Source organism: Taeniopygia guttata, chromosome 2 (assembly GCF_048771995.1).
Source record: "Taeniopygia guttata chromosome 2, bTaeGut7.mat, whole genome shotgun sequence".
Taxonomy (NCBI): Eukaryota; Metazoa; Chordata; class Aves; order Passeriformes; family Estrildidae; genus Taeniopygia; species Taeniopygia guttata.
The window spans coordinates 35,026,171-35,041,331 of NC_133026.1; the positions used below are offsets into that span (position 1 = coordinate 35,026,171).

The following is a 15,161-nucleotide window of genomic DNA, read 5'->3' on the forward strand; positions in this document are numbered from 1 at the left end:
CAGCTGGTTTTGGTTTTTAAATGTACTATACAACTGAAGCAAAATCAACATACTATTAGAAAATTATTACCTGGATCACTGTGCTCAAAACAATTTATTCATTCTGTCATATAAGCAGTTCCAAATAAGGACATAAACGCCCATGAGATAATTGCAAGTGTTGCTTTCTTCTTTCTTAAGAAACAGGCAAATAAGATATATAATGTTTTTAACAGGAACAACTCACTTCTTTCATCTTGCCTCCCTCCCAGCTCTCAAAGATTAGAGATCCAAGTCATGCAAAATAGCTGTGAGAAGTGGTACATCCTAATTTTTGTCCTCTTGCTGGAGCAATCATTTTATTCCTGTTCCCTGATTGTGAAAAAATACCCAGCTACTCCTATCAGGAGATGTGATTTCATGGGAAATCCATTTACTTCAGTTATGGGCAGCTGGAAAAAGCACACTTCTCTTTCAGAGCGCTTCATCCCCTGCAACATTCTCTGAAAGCAAGTGTGTTTCTTGCAGTCAGCCCCTCCTCTGGTTACCATACAGAGCAGCTAAATTTCAGGGTCTACTTGAATATTTCCTTCTCCTGTTGTCTACACTTTAAAATACTTAAGATTCAGGAGTTGGTCCTGTGATAGACAGCATGGGAGGATTTTATTGTGAATGGGAGGTTATTAGATAGGCCGTAAGAGAAAACATGTTCTTCTTTGTTTTCTGTAAGTAAAAAGGCCCCATGTTTTCTTGTCCAATTGCCATTTGTCATATAAGGCAATATTAAAGTAATGAATCTGAATGGAACAATTTCATTTAAAAAATCCTGAGAATGCAGTGTGCCAATATGGCAATGACTACTTCCCTGATACACAACTCTTACAGTTTCAACCTGAGGTGTTTAGAAGCCTGGTTCTTCACCATCCACTTTCTCAAACAGTGAAGGATTTTAACTCTGTATGTTAACTTCCACCTACTAAAGACATGGACATCCTCTTTCAACCTCCTGTAGGAAAAAACCCCACCAAGCATCTTCACTGGACACAGTGTTTACTGGTTTAATTCTCAGTGTTTGCTCTATGTCACTTCCACAAGAAGAAAATACAATGAAAAGCAGGTCTGCCTGTAGCACTGTGGAGGAAGGGAAGCATGCTGCAGCACTGCACCTAACGTAAGGAAGCATAGGACAGCCATTTCTAAGCCTAACCACTTGGATTGCCACACCCACCAGCAACTCACTGGCACTTAATGGATTCATCAGCCATATGTCTCACAGCAGAGATTACTAGGAACTGTGCAGCAGTCCAAAGGCAGAAAGATGGAGAACAGACAGGTATTTATCAATGTCCAGCATCTATTCCTTTAAAAAATTCCAAATCTGTAGCTTGTATATAAATCTGAAACCTTATTAATTGCATCTTAAGAGCCAATATGTGTAGATCTCTACGGCATCCAGGCTGGCTCTGCACTTCAGTACTCAGTTCTGGAGCAACAGCCAGGTGCACTACAAACACAAGCTGGCTGAGGGCAAAGGCAGAACTTAACATGGGGACTGAATTCTGATAATTTGTACAGGCATAATGTCAGGTGCTGAGCTACTGCAACCAGATACAGTCATATGAGGCCAGCACAACAAGGTCAAGAGCCAGGACTTACCTTCCTGCCCGTCTCAAACTGTGATTTCAACTCTACCATTTCAACTCTGTATGAATTAGCAAGAAGAGAAAAATGCAAGTCAGCTTTGCTGCAAGCCTAGTTCTGAGCAACAGAGGGAAAACCAGATTGCTTTCAATTACAATATGGCAATTAGCCTGATGAAGTTAAATCTTTAATTTAATTGGTTGCCCAACATACATGTTTTTAACATTCTGTACTAAATTAGCCAGCATGCACACAGTAATTGGACCAGTCAGTGACTTTCTCCTTTCACTATATACATACACAAACAGGAACACCACAAGATTGGACAAAGGAAAGCAATTTGTTAACTGGATACAGCTAGCAAGTAACATTTTTTCCTCTAGAAATGTTTTTTCCTGCAAAATCACAAGTGTGAAGAACTTTCTTTCAGGGCTTGAAGAACATTGCAGTCTTCCAGTGAAAAGGCTAACAATAGCCACTGTAGCTGAAATGAGATAAAATTTGTTGAAAATCCATTCCAAGCAAGAGTAAAATTGAAAAAAAAATCGCCTGCAATGCAGCATAGGGAAAAGGGACTTTGGAGACAAGCTGAGCAGGTAGAAAGATGGGTTTGAACCCAATTCTTAACATCCTCAGCTTAGTGAGGAGGTTCAGAATTGGATCCAACATTTCACATTCGCTGGTAGAGTAGTACCTAAAGAATTGTTTGCTTACTTTATTTGAAGAACTTTAGTTCTGTGTCAACACAGTCATAGAAAAGATCCACTACTTCAGCTGGATCCAGAATCTCTGTACGAGAAAGGATATCTTCCATTGCTTCTAAACCTTGTTTTTCAAGGTCTAACATAATCCTCATCAGTTTCTGGCCTTTATCCTAAAGGCATGAAATAACCAAACTCAGTTAACCAGCAAACAAGCTCATTAAAGCATTTTACTCTCTCTTTGTTACAGGGATATTTTCAAATATTTTTAAAAATTAAAACGACTTTTTAAGTACAAACTATTTCTGTTATTAGTTTTGTTTTTTTTTTTTTTGGATGGCCAAAGGCTAAAAGGCACAGTCCTGGACATTTTTTGCATTAAGAAAAATAACCAAACAGGAGTTGCTAAGTTTAAAGCAAAGGAAGAGAGTCAAAGATGGATAGAGGAAAATTATATAAGGTTTGTACCTATAATAGAGATAGAGCAAGTTCTTAAGCTTGTAATCCCACTAACAGAACTATGTGAGAAGACTGGAAGCCCTAAGAATTGTACAGGTTGTGGTATTTGCATGAGCATCCCTCAAATCAACACCTGCAAGATGATGATAGATCTAAAATGATACGTCATGTAACAGTATTTAGATTCCAGATCCCAAGGAGGTTTTGTGTGCCATTACAACTTACTGCTCTTTATGTTTCTAGAAAATTTACTCCTGGAAAAGGTGTAATTTCATTTTATCCAAATGTTATTTCAACACTACCTTTTTTTTAAATGGAGAAGTGCTGCTTGTTTTGCTTGCAGCTTTCAAAACTGAGTTTCAGGGGAAAACAAAGTCATTTAGAATGAGCGGTGGTTCTGAGTTTTTCAGGATTTTTCTCAGCATTTTGCCCAGAAAGAGTAGAGCATCTCATCTAAGGTTTAGGCTCTAGGATGGGCAGCTTTTATAGCATGAAACCTGAGTAGAAACTGCATTTTCTTTTCTACTGCAACTATTGGTATCATTGTGAGGACTTTAACAGGCAAGAGTCCACAAGATGCTAAGATGCCTCTTTCAGGTCTTCCCTAAATCAACATCTTGCGAAATATATGAGAGCCAGCTGCACATTAAAACAATGTTACCAGAAACCACAGATTTTAAATTACACCATTCCAAGAAATTAAAAATCTAACCCCAGCTGCATTTAAATAATGTTTGTACTAGCAAAGGTTATCATAGCTTCCTTAATCAACAGTGGGTAGGTCTGAATGTTGTTATGATCATAGCAAGACTCTGACCCATGCAAATACACACAGAAGAAAATTGTAGAAAAGCAAATCCTCTGTGGGAGTTCAACACAACTATGTGAGGGTCTTCCACAAATTGCTTGAATACCCATAAAAGCCTGACAGGTGTGCCTTGGTGAGCTTTGCCTCTGTTTCACTTCCTTAAAACCACTTATCCAGTTCACTGCTGTAGTTGTAATTGCACATGTTGAGAAGTTATTGAACTACCTGCCCAATGACACCAAAAGTTGTATCTCAACCATTTGGCAAAGCTATACAGAATAATCTCCTTCCTGACTTTAGTTATTTCAAAAGTATTTGCATAAGAGATCTTCAACACTAAGTTTTTACCATGGAAGTTTTTCAGCCCTCGGGTATGTACTGCATGGCACTGTAAAGTGTCCTTTCTTCTCACATGGCATTTTCAGTTAAAAATTAACACAAATGCATTAAATTGCAAAATGCAAGACTTGCCAAACTGTCATGTGCAAATTATTCCTTAAAGAAAAATACCTTTCCAAACTATGTAGTTCTTAATCTAGCATATGATACAAATTACAACACTCCTGCCTTCATCCTAGCACATAATTCTGATACCATGTTGCACTAGCATCCAGTGTTCTAAACACTAAAAATCCTATATGCAGAGTGGGGACTGAACAACATAATCAGTTTAACAGTTTGACTTTGCATTTTGTAAAAGTAATGGAACAGAGCAATACTCCCAGGATAACAAAAACTATGTAGAATAGTTTGTCCTTCAGAGGGCATCATTTTTCAAGCTAAATTCTCAAGGATTCTAAGAATATTCAGAGAATGTTTTTCAGTGAGTGACTGTGAATTAAGTTACGGAGTTGGAAATCTACATTGACTTCAGTTCTTTAATTCTAGGTCCCACAGCTCTTACCTGATCGTTCTCCAGGAGAGATCGGGCCCATTCATGTGCCTTGTACAATTCATGCCTACGATCTGGTTTCTCCTGGAATCGAGGTATCTTTTTAGCAGGATCATCATTGCCAAAAGAAGGAGACTGGACTTTTGGTACTAATTTTACATCATCAACAAAAATAAAGGGTTTAAATATGGACCTGAAAGAAATGAAAAGTACTGCTTGCAGTAATATTGAAATGTTGCAGAATATTGAAATGTTCACCAGGCTATTTTCAAACAACACATACAGAGCAGCACAGGTAATTCATCTACACTAGGCAAGGGTAAAGCTAGAGACATGGTACTGGTCAAGCAAAACAAATCTGTGTGCTTTAGAAGAACTGGGTTTGGCAATTATTGAAAAAACACATTACCCCTTTTACCTATAAGATTCTCTGGTGTCCTCATGCCAGTTCTGCCATTTCTTTAAAAAAGTAGCACTGATTTTCTCCTCCAAGTTTTTTGTAACAAATCTCAACGTTCAGCCTCACATCAGTTTTTTCTCCTCTGTTCCCACTGGCATCTCTCCTCCTTCTTCCAGATTTAAGTTTTAAAATCAGAAAAAACCACTTGCATGGAGCAGGGAAGATTACATATCTTGCTCAATATCAGAGGATTTTGCATATAAACAGCAGCACTTTAGAATTCTACTTCAAGAGCTGGGGGAAGACATGGCTACCAATATTGTGACACTTCTCAAAGTATTTTAACACTGAATTTGGGTCTAAACTCCTAAGAGAGACAAACATAAAAAACCCCCATCAATACAGAATCTTCATTCCTGAGAAGCTGAAAGTAGGTTTTGGCAAGTGCATGGAACAACTGCCTTCCTCCTCTTTAGATACAGAACAACAATGCACCCTGCATTCTGCAGTGAAGAACCTGCCAAAAGTGAAGACTTCTGCAACACACAATTAATAGCCACTGCCTGTGTACAGTCAGCAGGTTCAGTGCTGTAACCCTTTCCATCACTGTCACAAAGCCTTGCTGACTAAGAATTTACGTGACTCACTAGCTGCATTTAAAATAATTCTTTCTTAATGCATTACAGTGTCAAATAAAGCAAGAAATGTTGAAAACAAGGCTTTTAAGCCAGGTTTTCAACCTTCAAAAGGACAGAAAACCCAAAAGATAATTTGAAGCCTTGCTCCTTTTTATCGCAAAGAATTTGCATCAAGTCAAAGAAAAGTTTGGGTGAGCAAGTTTAAAATTGACACTTAACCATGAAAGTCTGAGTTGCATAATGCAAGGTGGGTGGAAAGTCACTTTGGTATGGAAGACTTCCACAGCCCTCAGTAAAATCTAATGATTACTACCAGCCCTCTGACAGGAGTGACAATCAAGGGCACCATTTTTTTCTCCCCATAACCTCTTTACCTCAATGCAAGTGGTTTAGTGAATCCCAGGTGGATTCTGTTTAAAACACAAGGTAATTCATTAGTTTTTTCATGATCTGGCATATGGGTTCCCTAATCTCCTCAGCTCTTTCACCTAGCAAGGACACCATGTAAATCAACTGGAAATTGTCCCTCAAATAAAAAACATGCTTGGGATCCCAACAACTTGCAGATGTTTTGATGACATATGAAGCTACCTAGAGTACACAACCCTTCTCTGATAGTTAAAACACTTCATTTTTGGAGTTTTGCACCTACCTGTTAGAGAGAAGTGACTTGGGAAGCCCCCCACTTCATAATCTCAACAGCCTTCCAACTGGAAAGCAACTACATTGAAATTCCTGGCTCCTCCCTAAACTGCATTTCCCCTAGAAGCTCGCTAACAGGACTGTCAGATTGCACGTCACAGAGCATTTCTGGTTAGAACACGCTCTTGAAATATGTTCCAGTTTGGGTGGCAGGGTTTGTTTGTTACCTTTCACCCCATCACCTGCTCTGCACCCCAGGGACCCCAGTGCTGTGGCTTACCTTGAAGGATCTGGTGTGCCAGTGAAGTAATGAATACAGGGAAAACTAGGGTCCTGAGGCAGAACAGACACTATGCTAGCTGTAGTGAGGAAAGATTCAGAGTCCACACAGACACCACTATCCTTGTCACGCAGGACATCAATCATAGCTTGTGCAGAAACGTCACCTATATGGAGGGGGGGAAAAGATTCCTGAGTGTTCAATGGCTTGGAGCCCAGGTAAGGATTTTAGCCTGAACAAGCTTTGGCCTAAAATGGCCACTGACACTCGACATGGGCATGTCACAAATCCCAGTTAACAGTTTCTACTTAAGCAATGAACCTTCAGAAAGAATGTGCCTAGCTAATAAATGAGAACGGTAAGAAGCATTAATTAGGCATGGCAATTGCCAGGTAGGGAGAGATGCTATTAAAAAGGTGCATATTCAGGAAGAAGGCTGTAATACTGCTTTAGCAGTCACTATGAAGAGACTACTTATTTAAAACATCCTTTTTCCACTACCCAAGCAGGGCAGAATGAGATCTTCCACTTCCCAATTTCCATTCTCAGTTGAAATTTTGAAACATCATCTTGCAGTCACAGAATGTTACAGCAACAGACCTAGGCACCAAGATTTTTCTCCAAACCCCTATCTACAAGAATCCTCTGTTCTCACCATGTTTTCTGCCTGTGCTCATCCCAGCTTTCCCCCCATTGGCCCTCCATGTTTTCTCACATCCTCCTTTGGCAAATCAGGCATCTTCCCTGTACCTTCTCAGGCTCTGCAGTGACTCAAACCTCCATGCACAGGTGCCTCAACACACCAGGAGACACAGAATGACTCAGCAGCCTGCAAGATTTTCAGCCATAGCCATCTATCTGTAGGGGCCCTCAGGGTTTTTAGTTCTATAATCCAGATTTATTAAGAACCTTCACCTATAGCCCCTCAGAATTACTGTATCTGCCTCAGACACTAACCACACTCCCTGCAACTCTGCAGCCTTAGCAAGAACTCTGCAGTGCAACAAATATCTCACCCCTACACTCTTCAGAACATTTACCAACATGTGAAAATGCCAACAGTCTACAAATTCACATCTGTGGTAAAGGGCTTTTTATAAAATGATAATTTGTGCTATTTTTCATGCATGAAAGAGAAGATATGTGTCAGCTATGCACTGCTGCAGGCTGTCCATTTCAGAGGTATTTTGGCCAGCTGCAGTGAACTGAAGTCAGTAATACATCTGGGTCTGGAAATAAACCCCTTCTTTTTTTGCAGAGAATCAAAGGATGTCTGTCCCAGTAGCTTTGTTCTGTTTAACAAAGAAAAAGCAACTTCAGTTTGCAACTGCTCTTCCTTAAACTATGCTCTTGAACCTTTCTCCAAAAGGTTAAATCTACATTTTCCCCAAAAGGCAGATTCCACTGAGCTCAATCTTTGATACATGAGGCCATTTTTTATAGTATAATTTTAGTGTTATGTCGGGCCACTAAAATGCCAGGAAACCACAGATGCAGTGGCACATAATGCATATCAGAATACTGAAGAAAGTTACTTTGTAATTGTAATCCCATTTTGAAACCTTGGGGGCAACAGTAAGGGCTTCATCCTAAATTGTGGCAAATTTAGGGACAGTCTTTAGTTCTGATCTTCCTTCCTAGACAGTTTACATGTAGAGGTGTTCTCAGTCACATGGAGTTCTGGACAGAATGCCTGAAAAGGAGGTAGCAGCGACTAAAAACCCAGTGTGCCCACAAAAGATAGTTCAACACTTACCACCTTGCTTTTCTAGGCTCTCTCTGCCAGAACAACAGGCTAAATGGTCATCAGCAAGAGAAAACACTTCAGAAAAATTGAAGTCTGAGTCTCCATTCCACCAGCCTTGACTTTTCACATAATTCCTTAGTTCAGGATGCTCAGCATCAATTTTTGTAGTTAATGAAAGCTGATTGCAAATGCATTTCACTCCCTCTAGAAAAAGCCACATATTAAAAGAGAGCATTAATACAGTTTTCCTGGGAGAAGCTGGAAGGAAAATGTCATATCAATTAGGAAACAAATTAATCCATTGGTTAGTATGTACATTTGGCATGACTGTGTAACTATATAATTACACATACACAGAATTACCAATCACTGCAGGTTGCAGAGCTCAATCCTCTGTGCCCTGCTGAGACACTGACACCTGTGATTAACTGTGGGATTTAGACAGAATGCCAGTTTTACAATCCACACCTCACACGTTCTGACCACAAAGCAATAGTGTTATCCAAATGCCAAAGGCACCTGCCTAATCTTTTTTCTAATGGCATATTCCACAGACACAAGAAGGCTTGAGATCTGACTTGATTTCAAAATATATTTCAGCAGAACTGCTTTTAATCAACCTTCCTTGCCCTTCAAAATTAAGAACTTGGAAAATGTTTTTTAAATCATTACAATTGTTTTAAGCTTCCCAGCTGAGAATCAGTTTCACTGTAGGCTGCAAGATAGGTTCAAATTACAATTCTTTTATCTTAAATTTTAAAATGGCATGAAGTAAAAAGAATGTGTAAGTAGCCTCCAAAGAATACTGAACTTTTTTGAAGTTCCTTTTATCAAAAATACTGCAGTGCTTATAACCATATATCCACAGCATGGCAGTGGTTGCTGCAGATATTCCTCAGAGAATAAAGCAAACTTATTGGAAGCCAGCAAAAGAGCTGATGAAGTAAAACTACAAACTAAAATAAACACAGATTCTGGAATTTGGCACAAATCATTTCTTAGACAGAAACAAAACCAGTAGTTGTGGAAGTTTTTAATACTGCCTTCCAAAAAAGTAAGCTTGCTTTTGTAATGCCCCATGCATGCAATTTAAATAATGGGTAACAACTTCAGGAAATTCTGTGCATCATTCTGAAAAAAAGTCCCTGTAATCCAATTCTGATTCACATGAGGGTCACTGGCAGCTTATTCTGATTCACCCTTTCAAACAGCATACTTTTCAAGGAATTTTCTTGATTGATGAGGATATTTGTATTTGTGTTCAGCTAGGCAACCCATTCTTTAAGAGCTCTTTAAGTATTACATTTATCAACTTATGCAAAATAATATTTCATGAGTTTGATCCACCACCAAAAAAAAAATTATCAATCAAATAAATTTTTCCACTGATACTTAGGAACGTTAGTAGAAAGGACTTTGAAATATTCATTCTCAAATTATTGTCTGAGAGTTGCTTAATAAACACTCACTATAAGCTTTACAGTCCTGCAGCAGTAATATTAGAACTCTGACGATAGTCAGGAAAAAATATGCCTTCACACTGGGGAATGGCACATTTTCCACATTTTAACAGCATTTGTGCATTCATTTGAAAGCTTAAGAGGCACACTTATGGTGGCAGAAAAGAGCCCCCTGAAGAAAGTATGAAATAGAGAGTTCTTACATAGCCAGCAGCCTCTCCTGCAGGGCTGCGGAAGGTGGAAACTACTTATCTGCAGCTCACAGGGACCTCCTGAAGAGCAATGTGCCAGTAGAAACCAGAACAGAGCAGTAGAATAATTTCAAAAAGCTGCAAGCATCAGATGGGGGCAAGAGTTTATTTGCCTTCATCTGAAGGGAAGAAGGACATGAAGGTTATGTATTGCTGATGCAGCTAAAACTGCTACATAAAACCCACTGTTCTTCAAATACCAGTCAGGCAGGTCAAGAGAAGAAGGCAGGCTGTCACTGCATAATGCCAGGAATCAGCTGCTTGCCAGAACTGGGATTTCATCAGGACAGTATTTTCACTCTTCTCTCCTCTATGTTTGGTACCTATTTATGCCAGATAACCTGTAGGTATCCTTAAAATGCAAGCTTTACTTGGGAAAAGACCACCTCTGTGAAGGTAACTGGTTCCTGTTTGGTGGCAGGGACTGACAGCAGGCCATCACACAGCATTGCACAGCCTGGTGATTTTTCTTTGCTCCTCCCCATATCTGCTGTCTCCTACCTTTCATTTAGGGAGAAAGGAGGAGAGAATTGAATGGATCTGTCATAGCTCAAGTCATGGATGAAAAAACTCCTCTTAAACACGCTGAATTTTCACTTCATTCAAGCATGAGTACATTTTAAAAAGCTCTTCTCTTATGAAAATAAAAAAAATCCCTTCAAAATCAAGATGAGAATAGATTAAATACAGGCCTTAAACAATCATATGACATGAAGGCAGCCCATATATGCTGGAAAAGTTTTAAATAAATTCATCTACTAAGCCAGTGAATTCTAGAAGTTAGTTTGGCAGCTTTGGCTTCACACATACAGAAAAAGAAACCATTTACAAGTTTAAAGAGCAGAAAATTATTGTTTTGCACTATCATTAAAAAAAACAGGGATATGAAGAGAATATATCTATTTCAGTAAAGGAACCACGACTAGCAACCCATTCAATTTATCATCTGAAAAAAAGCCCTTCTGTCAAAACAATCAACACTTATCCTTTCCTCCAATATTTTAGATTTGTAAATAATAATTTGGGCATTAACGCCATCAAAAAAAACCATCTGACATTTCCAAACAGAAAATAAATCTGGGAAAATGTACCTATCAAATATAAAAATTATGATTATTACATAGTTTATGCATAAAGGCAACAATCTCCATCTTCACAGAAAATGCTAAATCACATCAGCAAATGCAAATCAACACATGGAAGAAAGCCGAAGTAGTACAAATATCGAAAACTAAAATCGGTGATTTAATCAAACACTTGCATTCATTAGTCACTTATTTAAACTCACTTTAAGACCAATTCTTCCAAGACCACTCTTTACAGCTATTTTTAATAGGACTTGCAATGAGTTCTAAACTAACCTGTGATTTTTTCAGCTGCCCAATACTTTCCAGAAGTCTCCAGTACCCAGGCTTCATTTCTGTCCACAATCAAAAACGCACTTTGGAAAGTATGGCATGAACTCCCATCTTCATAATAATTTCCACCTTGTCCATGCTCTTCCAACAGAGCAACTATTACATCCAAAGCTTCTTTAGCTGTTGCACCCCTTTCTAAGCCAAGTCTACAAGAAAAGAGTAAAACAAAGAATCAGAGAGGAATGATACAGTAAGATCTCCTCAAGTTATTGTTTTTAAACACCAGCACTCATCTGAATTTAAAATATTGAAGTGCCTGGTATGCCTAATATGAGTTCTTGCTTTAGGTAGTTACTAAAGGATGAGATATAGAATTATTTGTTTCTAGTCTTGATTTGCTATGCTGGTTCTTTACTCTCAAGCCTATCATAGCTGGCTTTTAGGTTTTTTTTTTTAAAGTCCAATTACCAATCATTGATCTCAGCTGTACTGTAAACATGTAATGCTCTATTTATCTCCTCGGGCAGAATACATTTGAAGGACAATTTACAAGTATTTTTTTAAGTAACAGCTGTAACAAGATTACTTTTCTGTACAAGGATGGGAAATTGTAAATTAATATTACCAGCTATTAAAAAATAAACAGAGTATTCAATATTACAGGCTCTCTACAACCTCTCTTTCCCAATGCTCTGGTTGGCCATGGAAACCAGGTGTTATCCTTATATACATACTCTATGCTGTAAAGACAAACATATGTGCACAGTCACACTTCAGAGCTCCTGCAGAGGCTTCCCCAAAAAACTATTTGAATACCAGATATGGCTTTTGTCAGAAGTAAGAGCAACCATATGTCTGAAAGAACAGAATTTTAAAAGGAAGTTCAAGGAAAGCAAGGATATTTTATGGAAAAACAAACTGAGGTGTGGTAATAAATTTTACAAAGCCATAGGGAATGACTGTATCCTGCCTTGAGTAAGTGGCATTAAATAAGCCATTGATATAATTTACAGCCCTAACTGAATCAACAACAAAAGCAGTAACCAGAAGTTGAAATCAGAACTGCAAACAATTTCACTGGTTCTAAAATCCAATTACTGGTAATGAGGAAATGCAGTGTTTCAAACAACAGTGTATCCATGCCTCCATCCTTTGGGAATTACCTAGATCAGTCCAAAATTTCTCTCTGTTGTTTTGCCACCTTAATATTTTCCTGTGTTTGTCTTTCTCTAACTGCTCTATGGACAAAATAACTTTGACTGATGGACAGTTCCAAGAAAATAACATTTTTAGACATAAGCACTATCTAAGCTAGCTCTTTCCATTTCTCTTGAAATCACATGACAAGAAAACACTACTCTCTTTCTTTCCTAAAAATTACAGTAGACAAATCAGGTCCTGATAATTTGAATACAGATTTGTTGATCTCAGTACTTCTCTGCAGTGGGTCTGCATTGTTAAATACTTGGCTACTATTAGCCTTGTTTTAGGCTAAATTATTGAAAGCAGTGTTTTCATCTCTCTCAGCAGCATCTATTTATCACTAACTGACAAACAAGAGCTAAGAGCCAACTAGAATTTTAAGGCTTAACTTAAAGTGACAGTTCCTCCTCCATCATCTTCTTACTTTACATTTATAAGATCTTTCCCTCTAGTCATTCCTTGTTAGCTGAAACTTGTTTTGTACTGGTGACTCCATTTTTTGTCCCTCTGCATTTATGTTTTTCCTTCATTCTTTTCATTACTGGTGCAATTGCTTTTTCAGACCAATACAGCTATGCCTGAAGGAGAAAATGAACCAGGTTTGGGGCAAATTCCAGCGGTTTTGGGAAAATTCACAAAAATTTGGGGAAAAATCTCCAAAATTTGGAGGAAATACAAAAGAAATTGGGAAAAAAATCCCAAAAATTTGGGAAAAATCCCAAAAAATTTGGGGAACAATCACAAAAACTTGGGAAAACATTGCAAAAATTTGGGGGAAATTGCACATACCAGAGACATAATTTAAAAACCAGTCCAAAAGCATGTCTTATTTATTCCCAAAGAGCAGTCCATGACACAGGTAAGTGAATTGACTGAAAACTACCTTGGTGACCATATAGCCACTAGATTCAGTGATAATCTTCTCCCCTCTCCCCAGTTAATGACTAAAACCATTAGGTTATAATTAGATCAAAAACTGCCAAGAGACGTAACATCCCACTAAAACTTTAATAAAGTCTCCCTGAAAATTTCCATTTGAGATGGTTACAGTCTAGCTTTTGCTGTCAAAACTGCAGCAGGTATCCAGGCTGAAGAAGCACCCTTTACGTATTATTTTTCTATAAATGGCTCCAATGTTACATTTATTTCCATTAAGTAAAGGTATAAGCACTGCTTTTGCTTGGCTGCTCCTATCTGTCAGTCACAAGGGACAGGAAAATAAAATAAAAATTAAAAAAAAAGGACAAAAGGCCATCCTACACAACAACCACACAACTCATTTCCACAAAATTAAGTCTTGTCAATTATCTCAGCATCAATGTCCTGTGCAACTGCAGCATAACCCTCCCACTAACACACTTCAGAGCTCTCTTCAAGGTGAGCTGAAAGAACAGATAGAAGCAATTTCAAACCCAGATGAGAGCTTGAATTACTTATTAATAAAATCACAGTGATTTAGTACAATCCACTGCCTAAGTACCTCCACTATGCTGTCATATTGTCAAAACAATATTATCTTAAGCTTTTCAACTTCACCTATCTGTTACATAATGCGGGCTTTCCAAATTAACTAACATACTTGATGACATTCTACTTTATTCAGTTTCGAGGTCTCTAAGGAAAGAAATCAGTAAACAAATTAATACCATTTTAAAGAGCATTCTTGACTCCCTGCCAAGATTGGCATCTCTGTGTGGCTCTGAAAAATTTATTACACCTATGGTGAAAAGAACAAATAAATAATACAAACACATAGGAATTAAAATTAAGAATGCAAAAATTAAAAATGCAAAAATAAGGGTGTAATTTACAGGTTTCTCCATATTTATCTTTTGTATGATAGTGCTGTCCTAACTTATCAGCAAAATAGTACATGAATTCTTCAGAAGTATATGCTTCCTTAAGTGAACAGGTGTTTTACAGTTGCAACTGTAAAAAAACAACAACAACAACAAAAAACCAACAAACCAAAACTGCAGGCATCTAGGAAGACTACCTGAAGAAAATCCTGATAAGCTAATTAATGCAGCAATACTGGTATAGCTTTCAAAAATCAGCTTTTGAATAAATCCCTTGGGAAACGAAGGGTTCCTTAGGAATTTGGACTGGAGCATATTTTCCCTCAGTTTTTCTGTATGTATGTGTCCATGTTCTCCATTTAGATTAACTGGGACGGGGATCAGCCTGCATGGAACAGGACCAACTTCTAACCCTGCAGTCCATCACACAAACTTTATTAGTTTCTTAAGAATCATTCAAGTGTTCTGACATGCTGTGATACTCCACCAAAGAGGCAGAGCTGGTTCCAGCTGCGTCACTGCAGCCCAGAGATCGATTTTGTACTTGATGGATCGATCTCTATTCTATGAGGTGACATGGAATAGACACACTTAATTCAACTGGCCAAGTCATCACAATCAGAGGAAGAATCACTTAGGCTGCAACAAGCAGCAGATGGTAACAACACATCTCTGGTTCTCCTTGCCTGAAGCACCCTCTCTCTGCATCTGAGCTACAAATTCTTCTGCAGGTAAGAAGGAAGAGAGGGAGTGTGCACCTACAGGTGATGATTACTTGTGGTTTATGGCAGTGCCTCCTTACTTTGGTATGTCCTGATTTGCTAGTGTGGGTAAATCTAGAGCTGTTGGATAGCATATATATTTGAATGTTAAACTGTCCTTTGAGAATGTAATAACTGATTA

At 38.2% G+C, this 15,161-nt stretch overlaps 1 protein-coding gene across 2 annotated transcripts in view; it reads right to left on the bottom strand.

Moving 5' to 3' along the window:
- Positions 1-75: 75 nt before the first annotated feature.
- The window catches only part of SCRN1 (secernin 1), a 38,410-nt gene continuing 23,324 nt past the window's right edge, over positions 76-15,161 (bottom strand). For both annotated transcript variants that reach the window (XM_030264915.4, XM_002196010.7), the window contains exons 4-9: positions 11,260-11,462; positions 8,197-8,391; positions 6,441-6,606; positions 4,493-4,673; positions 2,335-2,494; positions 76-2,104 (exon numbers count right to left, since the gene is read on the bottom strand). In XM_030264915.4, coding sequence (XP_030120775.1) covers positions 2,336-2,494; positions 4,493-4,673; positions 6,441-6,606; positions 8,197-8,391; positions 11,260-11,462 — 904 coding nt within the window. In that variant the 3' untranslated portion in view covers positions 76-2,104; position 2,335. The remainder of the gene's footprint in view (positions 2,105-2,334; positions 2,495-4,492; positions 4,674-6,440; positions 6,607-8,196; positions 8,392-11,259; positions 11,463-15,161) is intronic.